This window comes from Aptenodytes patagonicus, chromosome 6, assembly GCF_965638725.1.
Source record: "Aptenodytes patagonicus chromosome 6, bAptPat1.pri.cur, whole genome shotgun sequence".
Classification (NCBI taxonomy): Eukaryota; Metazoa; Chordata; class Aves; order Sphenisciformes; family Spheniscidae; genus Aptenodytes; species Aptenodytes patagonicus.
In genome coordinates this window covers 35,657,252-35,676,362 of record NC_134954.1, presented here as the reverse complement: position 1 = coordinate 35,676,362, position 19,111 = coordinate 35,657,252, and the positions used below count along the sequence as shown (strand labels likewise).

General features: G+C 37.9%; 1 protein-coding gene across 1 annotated transcript in view; it reads left to right on the top strand.

Annotated features, from left to right (window-relative positions):
- Positions 1-19,111, top strand: part of SPAG16 (sperm associated antigen 16) — a 427,499-nt gene that overhangs the window by 194,783 nt on the left and 213,605 nt on the right. The window contains 1 exon segment of the mRNA XM_076342108.1: positions 15,309-15,452. Within this exon segment, the coding sequence (XP_076198223.1) occupies positions 15,309-15,452 (144 nt within the window).

The window sequence follows — 19,111 nt, the reverse complement described above, 5'->3', positions numbered from 1 at the left end:
GCTGCAATAGCGAGCTCTGGTTATATATATACACAATAACAAGGGCAAGATGTATTATTCTTCAGGTTCATAAAATGTATTTTTTTTCACTGTGTACAACTTGGACAAGAACTGGAATATCTCCTCACTGGATATGAGGGAGCTGGGAATAGGGGCTCCTAAGTGTGTAGTGCTGTGTTGATATCAACTGCTCTTCTGAACAAGTGATATAAGTACACAGGGCAATAGTTAAGTTTAAGGATGTAATTAATCCTTCTGACACCAAAATAAATCACACTAGTTTGTTGTTCAGCTCTGCTTTGTGGAGCTAATTGTGTGCATAAAGTTATGCATGTAACTTAAGTGTTTGACTTCATTACAGACAGAACTTAAAGCACAATACAGGATCATATTTTAAAATATCATAGTGACTCCATTTCTGTATCCCCCTCAATTAGCCTTGTTCTTCCACGTTTGCTCTTATTTGGAACAGTTGAATTTGTACAAAGAGCCCAAATTCCTCTATTCACCTTGTTGTATGTGCAGGAGTAGGTCTTAAATAGAGCATTATAAAGCTCTGCTATTATATACTCATGTACATGCATAATATCTGATTAATTTATTATTTTTAAAAGAGATTTTAGGTGTGGTTTAACAGACTGACTTATTTTGGTACAGCTACCTTCTGCATTTTCTGACTTGTAAAGCCTTAATGGCCTGAGTACATTTATTTGTACAGGTTTGCAGGGGTAAAATAAACTAGACCAGCTATATTTTGGAAGCTTTAAAAACAGTTTAAAGTAGATGTTTCTATAAATCCCTATTTTATTACTGTACGTGCAGTTATTTCATGGAATAGGACATAGGGTATTGTTTCCTTTTGCATTGCTGCTCAGTACACACAGCTGATCAGTGGCATTTACAGAGGGAGAATCAAGCACATTAAGCAACTGTTTGCACAGTGCTATATGCTGAAATACTAAGTCAGCCCAAATTCCTATGAACTTTAATGGTATTTTTTTTCTTCTAAGCAATTCTCTGTGCAAGTCCCATTAAATGAACGAAGGATTTCTATTGATTACGTTAGTTTTAGCATCTGGCTGCAGGGATTCAAGCATGAACACTGCAAAACTCTATCCATGTTACATGCAAAGGAAAAGGACATTTTCGTACGTAAAGAAATCTCTTGATGTTAAAAGAGATTCCTGTGGCTATAGCCCCAAACACCGCTTTGAAAGTATACCTCTTACTGACCACTTACAAGCTGTAATGAGACTGATGGATAAAAATGAATTTGTTGGCACAGACCTGGAAAAGACCCCATTTCAGGGCAGATTCTGCATATTACAGGTATGGCTCTGTGGTACACAGCACTACTATGATCACTTCTTTTTTCAAGCAACATAAGGAATTTTATAATACCAGGCCCTGGACTTGCTATGGATGTTCCTTTGGATGTTTTTCGTGTGGACTCCTTTCTCAGGAGTTCAACATCTCCATTGCTGGCATTATGAACTTCCACTACACATAACAAACTGCTCTGCTCTGCATAATATGATACTGAAAGGCCATGTGGGAGAGAGCAGTGCGCCTGTCACCTTTACTTGATAAGCTGAACTTGAGTACTGGTGTAGCTTATTTACTGACTGAGACTCTACTTCCAGCTCTCTGTAGCTATTGTAAGAGATTTTTGTCTGTACGGTTGCCATTTTAAGAGAAAGAGTTTAAGCTACTCATGGTCAGATTGCTTCCTTTTTTACTCCGTGTGGTAGGGGAACTGATGAGGCTCCTTTTAGATGAATATAGCTTCATTTAGAATGGCTCCCCTAAAATCTATTGTTTGATATTTTTTATGTTTCTGTCTCGTGGATATTATTATTTGTTTGTGGTGTGGGTTTGGTTTTTTTTTTAAGTTAGGTGGTTTTTAATTAGAAAATGAAAAAATATTCATATTAAAATTGAAGTTAATATGATGTAAAGTATTCTGCCAAATTGGAGTAATTAATGGTAATAAAAATAGTCCATGTAATTTCTGATCTAATGATGATTTAGACTCTTATGTTTCTGCATTTGTAAAATTAAAGCAGAATCTTTTGTGTTGTTTTTACTTTAAGCAATCTACTTTAAAGTACTTATATAGGAAGCGTTATTTAGTGCTTTTAGGATTACACTAAACTAATCTAAGATGTGCCTCATTAGTTTTCCTACTACGTGGAATAAAAAAATTGCCAGCATTGGTCTTTAAACTGCATTTTGCACTTCTACAATTACCATATTGATGATTTTTTTTCAATGACAAATAGACTATAAAGTTCTGTTGCACTCTCTACTTCCTAGCAGTTCTTAAATTTACAATAATACTGAGCTTGCAATAGGCATGATGGGGGGGTCAGTCTGCAGTATATATTGATCAAATGTAGATGGTATTATACAGATGTTAAAATTAGAATGTGTGATACAAAGGGATTATTTTTAGTGGTACAAAATACTCCGATATTTTGAGTTTAGAGGAACTGGGGTTTGTACTTCAAAAAAAAAACCTTGCATGGTCTTTCTGGAGATATTATACAGATGTCACACATATAGGCATTGCTGAAAAATATACAGACTCATCAATGATTGAACGGGCAATCGATGAGTATCCTAACATTTCATCCAGAAGGATTCTCTAAAGCAGCTGTTGGCAATCTTTCATACGTAGCATGCCAGATTCTGTTCACTAAATAGCCAATGTCTTGGTAAAAATATGCAGCAATGCAGATATGCTTACCCTCAAAAGGAAACTATTCCTTGAGGTTGTGCTTCATATCTTTGCTTCGTTAGAAGCAAATCTTGCAACTCTATACATGAGATTTTCTGAATGACTTGTGCAAGATGTGGTGCCCTAGTTCATCCATCTTTTTTTTAAAGGCATCATTAGTTTTTTACAGAGTAGACGGCATAATAATAACACTTCCTATAAGTCTAGTCTCTCTCGTGTTGAAAATAAGCAGAAACTTCTCTTTTCATTCATAGTCCTCTGGCACCTTAATGATACACTAACATCTAGATGTATTAAAAAAAGACTTTAGAAAAATTGCTATTGGTTTTTCTGGTAGCATTTGATCAGATTCTCAGAGGTCCTTAGCTCTCTGCAGACTCGTACTGGTCTGCAAACCGAGTTTAGGAATCTGGGGTTTTTTCTCTTTCATAAACAGATATGTGATGCACATGCTGCGGGACACAAAATGGTGGCAGCAAAATGAAACCGAGATGGTTTTAGCTCTTTTAAGACTCAAACATAGGATACCAAACACTTAGAAAACCATACGTCTTTCTGTAAACGGACTCTATGTTTCTTTCCATTGGAGTGATGACAGAGTCTCACAGCACTACAACAGGCAAATTTCTCCCTCTTTTTCCTGCTCCAGAAGCAGGACTGTGTAGCGTACTTTAAAAGTACATATTCGTTACTTCTCATTAATGAGCACTGAAGAAAGCAGTGCTTTCTTATCCTTCATTATAGCCCAGTTTGAAGTGAATCAAAAGTCATTTGGAAGCAGGATAAATGCCGACCCTTGAGGTTGGTATTGTTATAAATTTGTGGTTGTTGAAAATAAGCCATCGCTTTAGTTGTGCGTATGTTTTTATCCTTCCAACACAGTTTACATAAGCACTGTCTTTGCAGGAGTCTTGCTTTTGGATGTTTACCACAGACAACAGCAGCTAACAAAATGGTTACATGGAGGGATAGAAAGTCGTCTTCATACTGTATGACACTGTGTTCAAGGCGGTTAATGGCAGCAAGCTAGTTAATAGGCTAATTCCATGGCACAGCAGAAGATTTAGGTTGTTGGGACCATCGTAAGATTTAGAACCACTTCTGAACATACAGCTGGGGTCTGTAAATGGTAGCAGATGGTAAGAATGCTAAGAAAGGTGAAAAATTGAAATCTGGAATCCCACCATTTTCATTTGGATGTGACTTGGGAAAAGGCATTTTATTCCAAATACGCTTTGAATTGAAAATCTGAATCTTGCACGACTCTCAGTCTTTGGAGGTTTGTTCTGTAGATATCAGTGGGTCTTGAAAAGCATCACATTTTTAACACTATGAAGACAACTTTCAGATAATTCCTTTCAGATAACTCCTGCAACTTGACTATAAGGCTCCCATATATATCAGAGAGCCTCATGCTTACCAGCAATAATTTTTAATGCATATATGTTTACATGATTTCAAACTCTTTATACTCTACAAAGGGTAGAAACACTTTAGTGAAGAATTTACAGGGTCTGGTATGTTATAGTTTTTGGGTCTAGGAGGATGTAGAGAAATATGTGGCAATCCGGAGATTTGACCATGAAGATTATTATTCTGTGTGCGGTCAACGTTCATTACATGAAATATTTTCAGGGTTTTTTTCCAAAATGTAAATGTTGCATTCATTGCTATGATATTAAGAGGATAATAGTATAAAGGGAATTTGTTTGAGAGAAGGGTGGGAAAGCAGAATGAAGAAGTCACATATTTCTTCTATCCCAAATTCTTTTTTGCTGCACATGCTGGAAGTTGAAGGGAATTCTAAGACCTATTTCTAGTTTTCATAAAGAAATGTGGATCTGGATCTCTCTAAGGTTGTTTTCCAGTATTGAAGAGCTTTGCTTTCTGCTTTGCTCCCCGTAATGCCTATGGACAGCAAATTGGGGAGCGGGGGAATTTCAGGAATTTTTAACCTCATTTAATAAAGTCTGTAAAGATTAATCCATTTTTAAGGAATGATATGGTAGAATCTATCCGTCAGTAAGTCTATAATTCTATAAGTCAGTCTTTTCTATGGGTAATCTCTCTCTGATATAGTAAACAGAGTATAATATACAGCTGGAGAGTGAAGCTGGCCTCATTTTAAAGAAAAGTTCTGCAAAAATAAAAAGAGGATAATTAACTATTGCAACAATTTAGCAGAGGAAATGGTGGCTTTTCTTGCACTTAAGGTTTTAAAATATGCATTGTGTGCCTTTCTAAAGGATAAGTTTTAGTACAAACCAATGTAATGGATTGGGCACAGGAACCTCTTAATTGAACTCTACAGCCTGCATCTCAGTTTGAGAATTTGCTTGGGAAATCAGTTCCGTTCAGTGTTTTCATTAGCAGTGAGGGTGATGGAATACAGAATAGCTTATAAAATATGCAGATGACACCAAGCTGTGAGGAGTTGCAAATACCTTTCTGTATCAGATCAGAATTCAAAATAAACGTGGCAAATTGGAGAGATTGTCTGAAATCAGCAAGATGAAATTCAATAAAGTGCCATATGACATATTTAGGAAAAAGAATTCAGATACACAAATACAAGACAGGGAATACCTGTCAAGAGAGAAAATGGGTAACAAAGTCTATGATGTATTGCTGTTGCAAACTAGCAAAATGTAATTCTGGAACGTTTGAAGAGGGATGTGGTATTTATAATGTAGGGTAATTATTTCAATTAGGGTTAGTGAGGTTTCAGCTGACATATTGTATCCATGTTTGGTCATGACTTTTAAAAAAGTTTAGAAAACGGGATCAGTTAGAGAACTGAGTTTGCCTAATTTAAGACAATGTTAGTAACAACCATCTGATATATGAAGATTTTAAGACAAAAGGTAGAGAGTAATTTTTCTTCCTATTCCTGAGAAAAGAATTAAGGGACATCTATGGAATTTGCACTCAGGGAGATGAGGGTTGTGTTTTTGAAAACACTGTTTGAACTATGAACCCCAGAGAAAAGCCACCTAGACATGTTGTAGAACCTCCTTTTTAAGGAAAAACTATACAAATGTATGTTGGGTGAGTCTACGCAATTCTTCCTTAGCATAAGACTAGGTGATGCCTTTCAGCATATGTTTCTGTAATTCTGTGCGGGAGATGAGAGTAGAGCAAATAGTTTGAAAAATGTCTCTTGAAACATCATGGAAATGTTGAATGGCCTCCTTCAGTGGGGAAAATTGCACAGCCGTTGGGGCAGACAAGATACTCAGCAGAGCTTTGCAGGCCACCGGGGGTCTGCAGCCTACAATTTAGGGATCATGGGACTAGAGAATTACCATGATCCTTTCTGAACCTAAAATCCATTTCTCTCTCATACATATATGTCCAGTTATGAAGAACATCAGAGGAAGAACATGATTTATAGGAATCAACTTTGCCTCTTAGTCCTAACTGTGAAGAAACTATTTATTTATGTAACTTTCTTCCCACAAAATTTTCCATTAATTCTGTTGATGGAAATCAGCATTACGGTACTGAAATAGAGCACAGAGCATAATGCCCTTCCCTGCCTTCAAAAGTGAGAAAGAAACACAAGAGGGAAACTCACCTTGAAAAGTTAATGCCTTGGTTTCTTATTAATTTAGAAATGTGAGTTGACAGTTTGATGCTCTAATTGCAAATTATATTTTTAAATATTTTCTTTTATCAACCTTGATAATTTAACAGAATCTACCAACTGGCAAGTTTCAAGTAGTTTTTGTTCCAAACTCTTATATACCACAACACTGCTCCTAATCATCTGTGAAAAAGCTGCCATGCAACAGAAGACTGGGAATTGCTAACAATAATGATGAAAACTAATTCAAACCAGGCCACAGGTATAAGCTTTTGCAAAAGCAATCTGCATCTTTTCAAGTTGGTCAAGCTAAAATTGCCTTTTAGAGAAGCAGTTTGTCTTTCATTACAAAGGAAGACAGTACCCAACAAGTACCTAATGCACAGGTCAAAAAATAGGCAACAATTATATATTGAATAGGGAAAGTTTTATGCAAGTTTGCCTACATTGCCTTTCCCTTTGCTTCTCTGCCTGTGAAGTGGTTCGCAATCACAGGTGCAGTGTAAAAATATATGGGCCATTCCTTTGCCAAGGTTTGCGCAGGGACTAACCCTGGTTATCTATAGACTCTTCCCTGCTGCTCTAGAGAGTTGTCCTGTGAGCTGCGATCTCTTTCAGAATAGGCTTCAAGACTCTGCAGGTCTAATCCTGTTTCAATACTATTTTGAATGCTGTAATTTAATACTCACATGGGACTGCCTTTCCCTAAAAGAAAGTAATTTAACATATTTCATAAAGGAAGTGATAGTAAAAGATTAGTTACAAGGTGATGGGCAGTATTAATCATGGTATAAATCATTTCAGGTGAGGAAGTACAGCTTTCACTCCAGTGGGATGATACTAGAAAGGGACATCACTATTTTAACATTTTAATTGCACCTACTTGTTTGTTTCTACTTTCATTCTCTCTTTTTCTTTTTGGCTTAATTACTTCTCCTTAAAGTATGCTGGGTACCTAGTAAGTTGACTGAGCTTGAAAATTGATTCAGATACATATGAAATAAGAGCTTGTGAGCTACTGGAATCACAGGGAATGACTCCCGAGTTAGTTGTTTTTTTTAAAAAAGCACCCTCAGTCTTACAAAAAATACCCCAAACTATTTGATCTGTCTATTGTTCAATTCACAGTTTTGCCATCACCTAAACTGCATGACAATTTAAATTAAAAAAAAAAAAAACAAAAAAAAAAAAACGAAAAAACCCCATAGATTCTGCAGACTGAAAATAAACAGTGGCTTTCTCTGTGGAGTAAGGTGGATATCCGTTAGTTGCCTGCTGCTTTGGTTTAAGGCAGGTTAGAAATGCACTGTTTCTGTAATGTGTAACAGCTGACATTGTACACAAAGTGATTCTTTTTTTTTTTCCCCAGCAGTAATTATCAACAGCCTTGTAAGCAAAAGGAAGGAATGAATAAGTAAAAATTCTCGAAGAAGTGATTTAGATGCATGCCGGTTGTTATTTACAAGCATTCTAGATAAAAGGCTTAAGGTTACGTTGCAGAGGTTCACAGTACATGAGACTATAATGACATAAACAATTTGCATGTTATTATACAGGTTCTAGAAAAATCCTCTTTCTCTGATCTGATTAAGGACTCTCTCTTGAAAAGGATTATGTATGTTTTTAAGTTAATATGCTGTGAAATCATCAGGACTCCTGATGGTGCATAATTCAAGAATGTGCATGTATCTTCAAAGGACTGAGACCTAAATAAAACACATGCAGATCAACAGGATAGTTTTGAAATTTTTCTAAGATTTGATGCAGGGCCAAGCTTTGTTGTTAAGAAGAAAAATATTTAGACTGGCCCAGCATGTACATAATCAGATCTAATGCGGTAAAACCTAGGTAGGTTACAACAGTCAGCTAATACAAATTAGTGTGTTTTGATAATTGCACACAGAGTGGATAAACAGAAAGTGATCAAAGAGAGAGCATCACAAAATGGACTTTATTCATTTATCACTACAACTGTGTCTATATCTGTGAGTTATAATGGTGTGTTTAGTACAGCTATTTATGGAGGCATTGTTATGTTGTATGGAGTGTTCACTTTCTGAAGTTGTTTTTTGTTGAGAGGAGAGCTGGTTTTGGCATGTTAGAAAATGTGAATTTATTCTGCTTCTTCACAAGAATAAATATTTTTGCTACTGCTATACAGTTAAGATTGAAGATTTTGTGTGCATGGTGAATAGAATAAGTAAATTAGCTAGCACTAAATTATGAAGTCTTTTGGCCTTTTAGAGATATGGGTTTAGGTTTCTGGAAGACTATTTTCTAATTATTTTCTAAGGTGTACAAAGATCTGCCGGGCAGTCTAGAAGGTTAACTTTAGGTATGTTGAGATCTTAGCAAGTCTTCTCCCTCACAAATCCTGAGTCATAGGAGCTTGGGAAGCAGCCAAGAATTTCACTAGACAGGATAGAGAATTTTAAGCATTGCTGTGAGTGAGATCTATCACTGCTTCCAGACGGGCATTTACGTAAATGAAACAAAATATATGAGCTTTGTGATATGAGTATTTCCCCCTACTTATGTTCTTTTTGTGGTTTTTGCTTTATCCTTTTTTTGTTTGTTTTAGCTCTTATTTTCTCTTTTGAAAGCATTTTTCCTGCTTCCATTTTGTCATGAAAAGATAAATTTTAAGACCTCAAACAGGTATGCAAAGCTTTTCAATTATGCTACCTTTGCATAATAAAACCCTGAATTAAATGTCAGGGTTATAATTATTGCTGAAGTATGCTGGCAAGTGAGACTGGATAACTCAAGCCAAGATAAAAAAGTAGTAGAAATAACTATATTAGAGAGATGTTGTTCAAAGAAGGCATATTAGGATAAGTTGCAGTGGGCAAAATGATTGATTAGGGTTTTGTGATGTGTTTTGTTTTAATATATTGGTGGGTTAATCTTGGCTGAGGGCCAAACACCCACCCAGCTGCTCGCTCACCCCCCCCTCCTCAGCAGGGCAGGTGGAGAAAAGAGGCTGAGAAAGCACATGGCTCGAGATAAAGACCAATTACTGTCGTGGGCAAAACAGACTTGACTTGGGGAAAATTAATTTCATTTATTGCCAATTAAAATAGATTCGGATATTGAGAAACAAAGACAAACACGAAAGCAGCACCTTTCCATCCCCCCTTGCTCTCCAGCTCCACTTCGCTGCAGACCCCTTGACCCTTCCATGAGTTTCTCTCTGGTGCGCCTTCCTCCTCACACTTTGCCCTTGCTCCGGTGTGGGCTCTCCCCACGGCTGCAGTCCTTCAGGAAAATCTGCACCAGCATGGGCTCTTCATGGGCCACAATTCCTGTCAGGAAAATCTGCTCCAGCATGGGCTCACTGCAGGCGATAACCTGCTCAGCACCATGGAGCTCCTCCTCCTGCTTCTCTCACCTTGGTGTTTCTCATTGTTTTTGTTCCCTCCTCCTCTCTCTGTCCAGCATTTTCTGCCCTTTCTTATGTTTTCACAGAGGCACCACCAGTGTCGCTGATGGGCTCTGCCATATCCCACAGTGGGTCCATTGTGGAGCCGGTGTGAACCGGCTGTGCCTGGCGTGGGACAGTCCCCACCTCTTCTGACAGAAGCTGATGCTGCAGCCACCCCTGCTGCCAGCACCTCCCCATTTACACCTTGTACAAAATGCTTCTGTTTGCTTTTGTTTTTTCTCATTCTTACCCCCACCGCACCGCCATTACATAGATAAGGAGGAAAATAAGAGAGATGCCAAAAGGTGTTGCAAACAAAGGGATTAACTGCATGTTTTCCTGTCGCTCCCTTTCTGCTCATAAAGAGAAAGTGAAGGGATTTTCATGACTGCCAGCTATCGCCTTTCGGTCCATCACGTGGTAATAATTGGCCTTTCTATTGATCTGAATTTTTTTGTGTGGTCTTCTACCTCTTTGCCTCTCATAATTTTAGAGGTTGACCTTGATTATAACTAGATCCTTGGACTGCGGTTGCATAGGTGATGAAGCAGTGCTGATCCTCCACACGTAGCAGCCGCACCTGGGACCTAACTGGATGGTGGTGGGTGTTTTGCCTCAAACGCTGTTGCGAACACAGGAGGTCGAAAAATGTGGTTAGGTCGTGCAATCTGCCCATCCATTGCTACAGAAAACTGTTCCTAATGGTTTGGTTAACTTGTCTTGAGTCTCGCTGCAACTGGCTAGTGACCAGCAAAATTGGGACTGGAATAGTATTTAGATTTTTAGGGCACAGTCCAGCAATATAATTAAGTATATGTGTGTGAACAATATCACTGATTTCAGTAGGGCTGTTGATGTCCTCATATTTAGGCACACACTTGTTGTTCTTGTTTGATGCTGTAATCAGTAGCCATCCTCTAGAATTCAGTGCGTGTTATGTCCTTGCCTTCAAAATCCACTCTGCTCTTCCATTCCAACACACCTAGAGAACCTGATGGTAGAGGAAGAAATACCTGCAATTTCCCAACAGTTTCCATTATAAAACTGAGTTTTTCAGCCATTTATAACTTCACCCAAATGTAACTGCTCAGACCGAAATTTCCTGTGCTAGGTATCGTGAGTAAGGCTGAATTTTTGTGTAAGAAAATGTTAGCTAAAATGTTTCTGTGACCAAGAAAAATGTGGTTTTATTTTTCTAATCTTGGAGGAACTCTGCTGTTCTCGTATTTTGGAGCAAGCAATGCAGCAGAAGAGCTTTCTGGTCTGAAAGCAGCTACTGGCATTAACAACAATCCTCTTTGCCAGTATCCGGGAACGCAAATAAATTTGGTCAAATAATGAAGTTCTAAAAATTACGTATCACAAGTGATATTCAGTACAATGCTGTATTAGAATTTGGCAGCTAAATGCTGTCTATATTGAGAACATACTTTTCTGTATAACTCCTATATGTGAAACCACAGAAAACTGGATTTTGTCCTTATTTCTGCCACAGAGCAATTGGGTGAGGATGGATAAATCACTTAGAGTATTAAGTTGGTCATTAATTTTGCATTCTTCATTCTCAGAATGCCTAATTTTGAGACTATTTAGGTTAGGTTTTTATTTCTGGACTCCTCCTATTCCTGCAATCTCCTGAGATCTGTAGGAAGCTAGTAAAAAAGGCTGAATATGTGGCGATTTTGTGAGATATTTTAGCCACTAAAATTATTTTAAAATTCTAGGGGGTTTTGTATGCCTTACTGTCCTGCATCTGTGCAATTGGGCTTAACTGCTGTTATGCCTTAGCAGAGATTTGAGGTGATGCTTTTATTGTTTTATAACTGCCCTTCACATATAAGCACTGTCTATTTTGTGCATTGAATGAACCGGGGCTCAGTAGGAACATTGCTACCTTAGGACTTGAAGGAACCTCAAGACACCAACCAGTCCGTTCTCCTAACCATGATGGAAGCAATCAACCTAGGTAATACATGATAGGTGTGCTGAGAGCTTTAAGAACAGGCTAATGATGGCAGATGGATATCGGTTCCAGTGTTTCAGAAACCTTATTGCCAGAAAGTTTTCCTTCACATCTAACTGAAATCTCCCCTGCCTCAGTGCAATGTAGTTAGTGTTTGTATTAAAACACACAGTTAAGGTTATGCAGACAGCTTTGGATTTAACACTTTTTAACCTGAAGGTTGATTTTATATGTGTGAAATGATCAAATGTAGTACATGCTGAGACGTAAAGTATTTTGCATCTGAAGTTATCATATTTTTATTTATGGTTCAGTCAAAATAAATTAAAATAATCGATGATTGTTTTGAAAGCAAATTACTGGGAGCACTATATATCTACCATGGCAACGGCTGAAGAGATGAGAATGTCTTATAATGCCAGAATGAGTTGTGTAAACATGGGCATTTATATACTCAATAGCAGCAAATCTCTGAGAGTTTTTTGTTTGTTTTTTTTTTCCTTCTTGGCCAAGTCCCCTCTGATCCCACTTCTATCCCAAAGGAGGAGGAGGAGAAAACTAATGTTCCTATCACACATGTTCCATTATTGATTTCCATTCCAATCTACCCAAAGCCTTCTGTGCTGGAAATAATTAGACCCTATGAACAGAGATGAAGCAAAAATCTATACAATGCTGGATTGCCAGAAATGAAGACAAGGGTGCCTAATTAATGTTGCATATAGAACGCCTTTTGGATGAATGGGCTTCCCTTTCTCAGAAGCAGCTCAACAGTGGTTATGTCACAAATTTGCTGTTAATTAAATAGTGTTCACTGTGTGCCTGTAAAAATGGCATGGAGAAAAAAAACATTGGACAGCAGCAGCATTTTACAAGAGCTCTGCAATTAAAAGAAAAGCCTGTGTAAAATAAACTTGCAGGCTTCATACTGACAGCAAGATACTTTCTTCCATATGAAACTCACTTTATGGATTGTTTCAAAGCTCTTTAGGAATGTCTAGTCACTGAAGAAGTTTGGACATTTCAAAAGTTGGACTGGAAGTGTGTTAGGAGTGTTATGGACAGGAAAAATGTTCCTGGGAGCTGAGGCAGGATGAACGACAGCACAGCTTGCATCCATAGGCAGCTGCGGCCAAGCCAGTGGGTAAGGACTATTCAGAAAGCGAGTCAGATTCTGGAGGAAGCCAGTAGGTTAACTTTTCCTTCAGTGAAAGGTGGACTGAAAGTGATTTAAGTTAGACTGTGTAACACATCTTGGGAACTCAGAATGCAGGTATTTAGGAAGAATGTAAGCGAGAGAACTGATGGAAAGTCTTCACAACAGGCATGCACTCGACAAATAGCAGAAATATCTGGAGGGGAAAACTGGAGGGTATCTGAAGGGTGTCTGAAATAGATTAAGAGAAAAATGTAAGCTGTATCCATATGACACTGTTTGCTTGTTTGTTTTCTCCAAATAACACAACGATAAAGTTGTTCCCAAAACAGAAAAATCCAGTCTTTTAACTGCATCGTAGACAGGCCTGAATCGGTGATTAAGCTTCCTGCAGTAGCACGTGCTGTCAGTGGTTTTGCAGCAGGTGTCCTCTTCTCCCTCTGTAGTCTTTCTGAATCCTATTCTGTTTCTTTTCCCCTTGCCATTCCCTTGCTACATCCAGAGGAGCTTAGGACCTTGTTGCTAGCAAGTAAAAGATACTCCTGCGCCGGTCTTGCTTCTGTGTGGTGCACAGCCAGGTGCATGCTGGTGAGGAAGGTCCTCTGTTTTAGAGGCTGAGAGAAGAGTGTGTGTAGCAGCCCCGATGGATTTATCTTTATAGTTATTAGCCCACTCATTTTTCTGTGAAGCTGGTCTCCTTTTTAGCAGTCCCCAGAATAACAGCGCTACATGCCTATGCATGCTGCAGAAAACAGCAACGGGATTTTTGGTGTGTCAGAGGTCTCTGATAGTAGAGGGATTCTGAGAGAGTTGTTCTCGTCCTGTAATTTGCAGGCCACTGGCGTGCCTTCTTTCAGCCTTTAATTCTCTCCTTTCATCTCTATTCCCTCCTTGCTCTTCTAGGTATCTGCTGTGGCCAATGTAAGAAGTGATACGATTGCTCTCTGTGCTTCTCTGGAGAATTTAAATAGCATCATTCCCTCCTTCTCTTTTCTCCCTGTAAATGCAAAGGAAGTTTCTCTTCTTCAGGCAAAGATAGAAAACATTTTTTTTTTCTCTCTAACAAACTAGAGAATGAGTAAAACCCAGGCTCCTCGGTCGAGCAGATGAGTTCAACTGATGAATCTGTAGGAATCTTCCTAGATTGTGCCTTAAACTGCAAGAATAGATGTATTTTCTGATGAAAATCTAGTTGACATAAATATGGTTTTAGCATGGATTTGATAAGAGGGAATTATTTTTCCCAATATAGTAGAAGCTGTGGTTCTGGTTTAGGAATTTTATTAAATAATTTGAGTGCAGAAAAAAGGTACTATTAAAAAAGAGATTTTTATAATAGTGTGCCTTCTAAGACCGCTCTTTTCTTCCCATTTGGCTGCTTAGCATGGTCTCTCTCTACTCTGATTCTGTTTTAATATGCGTTTTTCTCTGCAAACTGTTGGTTCTGATGCACAACTGAAATAGGTGCACACACAGGTTGTGATTCCTCTCCCCATCGTTGCATTTTGATTCTGAACTCCAGATTTAATCTATTTAACTAATCTAATCCTGGGACTTAAGTCAACTCCTAGATACTTTTTGATGTTCAACAAATAGTAAAGCATTACAATAATTTAAATCAAATAACCAAATCCATATGAAATACACTACTTGTTGTCTTTCCAACAGATTTATTTTCTTCCCTGAGTCCATTTTAAGTTGCACTGCTGTTGCCAAATCAAAAATAAACCAAGTTTTCAGTATAGGGGTATGATAAGCATATGATTTCCATTACGTCCCAGTGTGCTACATAATAAAAAATGAAAACATGTAAAACATTTTGAGTATAGAATTGAAATGGATTTTCTGATCTAGTCCCAGTGGATAGGTGCTAAAGTGATGGCAAGGACTGTAGCTCCTGGACTGTAATTATCATTTGAGTTATTTCTCAGTGGCAGGAGACTTTACCCCTGTTGGCACAATGAAAAAAAAGCAGAAAAAAAAAGCAGAGTCCTTTTGTCCTTTTTCCCTTTGGCCATCAGCAGCAGGCTGACAAGCCAATGCTTTTGAAGTTATTTTGGGTGTGGGAAAAAGTGATTCACATTGGTTCTGCTTGTTCATATGTTATCCTGTTGCATGTTCGTAAGAACATAATCTAACAAAGTATTTTAAAACATATTTGAGTGTTTTAATCAACTGGAACGTCAAGAGAGTGTGAAAACAATTCCAGTTTCACAGAAGTCAGTCATGTTTTATTGTTTTCTTCAGTAGCAGCAGAAACTCATCTACATAGCATATATTTTAGATTCTTATGAGCATAGAAAGCATCACTGCTTGTTCAGTCCCTCCAGAATCAGTCCTCTGTAGTTGTTGCCCTGAGTTAAATGAATCTCACTACTGTGTATTTCACATAAAATGGAATTGATACAGAATATAATCTGCCTTTCTTTTCTGTTGTAGCTTGGCTTTACATCCCTGAAAAGACATTGTAGTCACTGGCAGTGATGACCACCTCTGGAAAATGTGGGCTTTACCTGATGGGAACATCATCATGACGGGTGAAGGTCACACTGATTGGCTTTCAGGCTGCTGCTTCCATCCAAGGTTAGTGCAAACAGTCCCCTGAACGAGCACTAATCCCTTCTGGGGAGTACTTGTTTGCTATTTCTTTGTTCGCTGGTCTGCTTTGATGACTTTCTATTCTCAGTGTAACCCTGCACTCTCTGCTGAATTTCCAAACATATAGATAAATGTTCCTCTGGCTTTCAGTGTGTTGACTTAAGATTGATTGCTTTTAGTATTTTGTACATCTTAAACTTTGTCCACATGCCAGTGCACGTAACAAGCAGTAATAAGCTTTTTAGGTCTTACTGTATTAATTTTCTCCGTGTTCATGCACTATAACAAACACTGTTCCATTATTAATACTACAGAAAACTTGATTTCTTGTATTAGGCATTATTTGTCATATGGCTAAGAGTATTCGAGTTTACCTAGAGAAAAAGAATATGAGCTTTCCTCCTTCCTCTTTATACAGATTTGAAGCTGAATTAATAAATGAAAGTGAACATTGAAAATAAGAAATAAATATTTAGGTTACAAGGGTCATGGAAATAGGCCAAACATGAAGTAGACTTCTTGGTCGTTCTGTTGAAAAATAGAATGCCATTTTACCCTCCCAAAAAAAAAGATTCCATTTGTTAAAACTGAGCTTCTATATGGCAAAATGATTTTGCATCAGATTTGTAAGGCTGCAGTTGTAATAGAGCTCTTTACTGTTAATATAATAAAGGTCTGCCAGGCTACTCACCTGAGGTTCACTTCTAAAGAGAGCATTTTTAAACCTCCAACCTTGTATTTTCATTGTATTTATTTTATGAAGCAATATTAGCTCTTTCCTTCATGAGAAGGAAAAGTATCCTATTTCATTTCATGGTTCCTCCTGATTTCTGATATTGTAATGAGTTAGCAAATGCACACACAATCCTCTAAACACAAGAAAATCCCCTCCCTGTTTTCAAAACCTCAAGAACAGAGAGTCATGCTTTTTGGGATGAATTAAACATGCACTTACTCTTTTCTTGCATCTCTTTCTCCTATATGACACAGGCTTTTTCTTAAGATGCTTGTTTCACAATGTTCACTTTTTCAGGTGTATATCCTCAGAAATAATTTTATATATTTAAAAGAAGAGAATGATATCTGACTTAAATAATTATGTATAATGCAGGAGGAGAGAAATGGAGGACTCAGCTTCTTATTTTAAGATGGTAGGAAAATTCTTCTGTTACTGAATGACAGGTTGCACAGAGTTTGTGAGCATGCTGGACATCCTAAGTCTAACGGGCAGATAAACAGAATGCTGCCTTGCCTCTTACCTGTTATGAATATAAAACTCATCACAGGAAAAGAAAGGAAAATACAATTAGAAGAGCATGTTATCATTTATAAAGCTGCTGGGCATGCTAATCAGATTTCGATAATGCATTGTTACCATGACACCCGCTGACTCAGAGACTCAAAACTATTTTCTCATTAGTCTTTGACCAGAATACAGTCCTTTCAATAGGCTTTCCTATTTCTCATTCAATTATTGAAATTAAAATGAGTTGAGGTACATCATTATTCTCTTACAGTATAAATTGACTCCTGCTGAATGCTCTGGAGTGATTCAAAAGCAGTGCTGTTAAAATATTGTCTTCTGTTACTGGATAAAATATATATAATGTGACAGAATGCATTTAATCATACTTTTTTTTTTCTTTTTTTTTAAGTAGGGGACTTCTATATATCAGATGTTCTGGAAGTAAAAACAATTAAATAAAAATGGAAAGTTCTCATAGAATTTTTCTGGAATCAAATGTAGATAGCCTCTAGTTTTGTTCCTGTTTTAAAGATTTAAAATGATGTTCATCCAAAAGTTGAAAAGAAAAATACTTTTGTGGCACTGGGCTATTAAATTGTGATCCAGAAATCTGGGTAGAACTCCCACACTCCTACATGATTTCCTTTTTGTCGTCTGTTAGATCATTTCTGCTCTATGTTTCTTCTCTCCATCTGTAAAATCAGGTTTAGAACAATCTCCACCTCTGGTCTGAGAAATATCCTGTGTGAAGCCACAGGACGCACGTGCATGCACGCACAGTCACACACACAAGTCCACTTTCAAATCATCTTTGGACAGCATCAGAATAATCCACACACTGACATTGAGTGTACTAATAATTTGAGGAGAGACAAATCTAGAGCTATGATGTGAATTTGACTGGTGCTTCTGCACATACAAATGACTTGAAATCCATTTTTACGCTTTCACAGTGTACTATTACTTGAACAAGGGTCTTTCTCATGGTTGTCTCTGTGCCACCACTGTGTAAATAGGGGTAAAGTTGCAAGTCTCATTGATAGCTGTGAAGATCTATAATCTTCAAGCTAAAGGTGCTGTTGGGTTTATATATCCTCAGCTTCTCCAAGAGCAATGAGAGAATCTGTGTTGGTAAGTAGGAACTTACCTGTATACAATAAAAGGGTGAAGGTATGTTTTAAGCTCTGGACCTTGCCCGCTGATTAATACATAATAGTGATGAAGGTTGTCATTTGAATCTTTCCCAGTACTGATGTACAACAATATCCTTAAGTATCATAATGCCATTGAGTCTTAGGAGCAAAGGCCACTGAGTTTCTGGAGAGTTGTTGGATGGAGGGGATGGAGGAGTCTCATTTTCCCCCTCACTGACAATGTGCTTCATTCCACAATTGTTTTTGCTTAAAAACACATCTCCTTCACATCCAAGCAAAGTAGAGTGAGGTGAGAGTGCGTGGTTTGCTGAAGCTCCAGAGTCTGGTGGTGTATAATTTTTTTACATTGCGCCCAGTGCACTTTGGTCTGTACAAAGGGTCTTAGTCCCCTATGTGTTCTCCCTACGTGTCAGTGGCTCCCAGGACAGTAGATGAAGGGGAGCAGACTAGCTCTGTGCCTGTGAGGAGAGCGGAACATCTCTGTTGTGATGCTCTCTGCAGATCTGAGAGTAGAATTTTGCCTTAAGCTTTTAAAATAAAAGTAAAACTTCAAACAGGTCCCGTCATCTACAGAGTACAGCAGCTGGAAAGAGGAAGGAGAACAGTGCTTCCTTTTTGAAGCTCAGGTGACAACTGGTCAAACTTCAAAAACAAACACTATTTTTACTCCGTTCTGGCTGAATAGAACTTTGCAGATGAATTAGCTGTTGCAAGTTCTTGTCACCGTTGAAGAATTTAGGAATATTTTCCAACTTATGTTTTATATGTGTGAAGGAGTGAGGGAGTCAGAATGACTCCTGCCACAGCCATCCACACAGGCTTCCTGTTAAAAATCTGGATAGCTGGAGAAGAGCTGAGTAGTGTACCTGTGGATACCAGGTGGCCTGAATGTTTGGAATAGCAAACAAAAATCTGCATCTTCTGCCAGTTTCCAGAATAAGCTGAGGATGTTAATGCTGCACCTTTAAGAACCGTACTCTAATTACACTAAGATATTTCAGGGCATGTACTAGATTTATTTATCTTTATTACTAAACTTCCTGGGTGGCTAAAGAATCAAGCTGTGCAGCATAGCAGAGGTGTTTGTTAATGTCCAATAAAATCCCGGTAAACAGTAAAATATTGTATTCTTGCTCTGCATGTGTTCTAGTATAATATGTAACGTCCTTAATATATTCATAAATATTAATCAAGTTAACTCTTCTAAAATGTTTGTAGCCCTTTTCATGCAAACATTGTTTGAG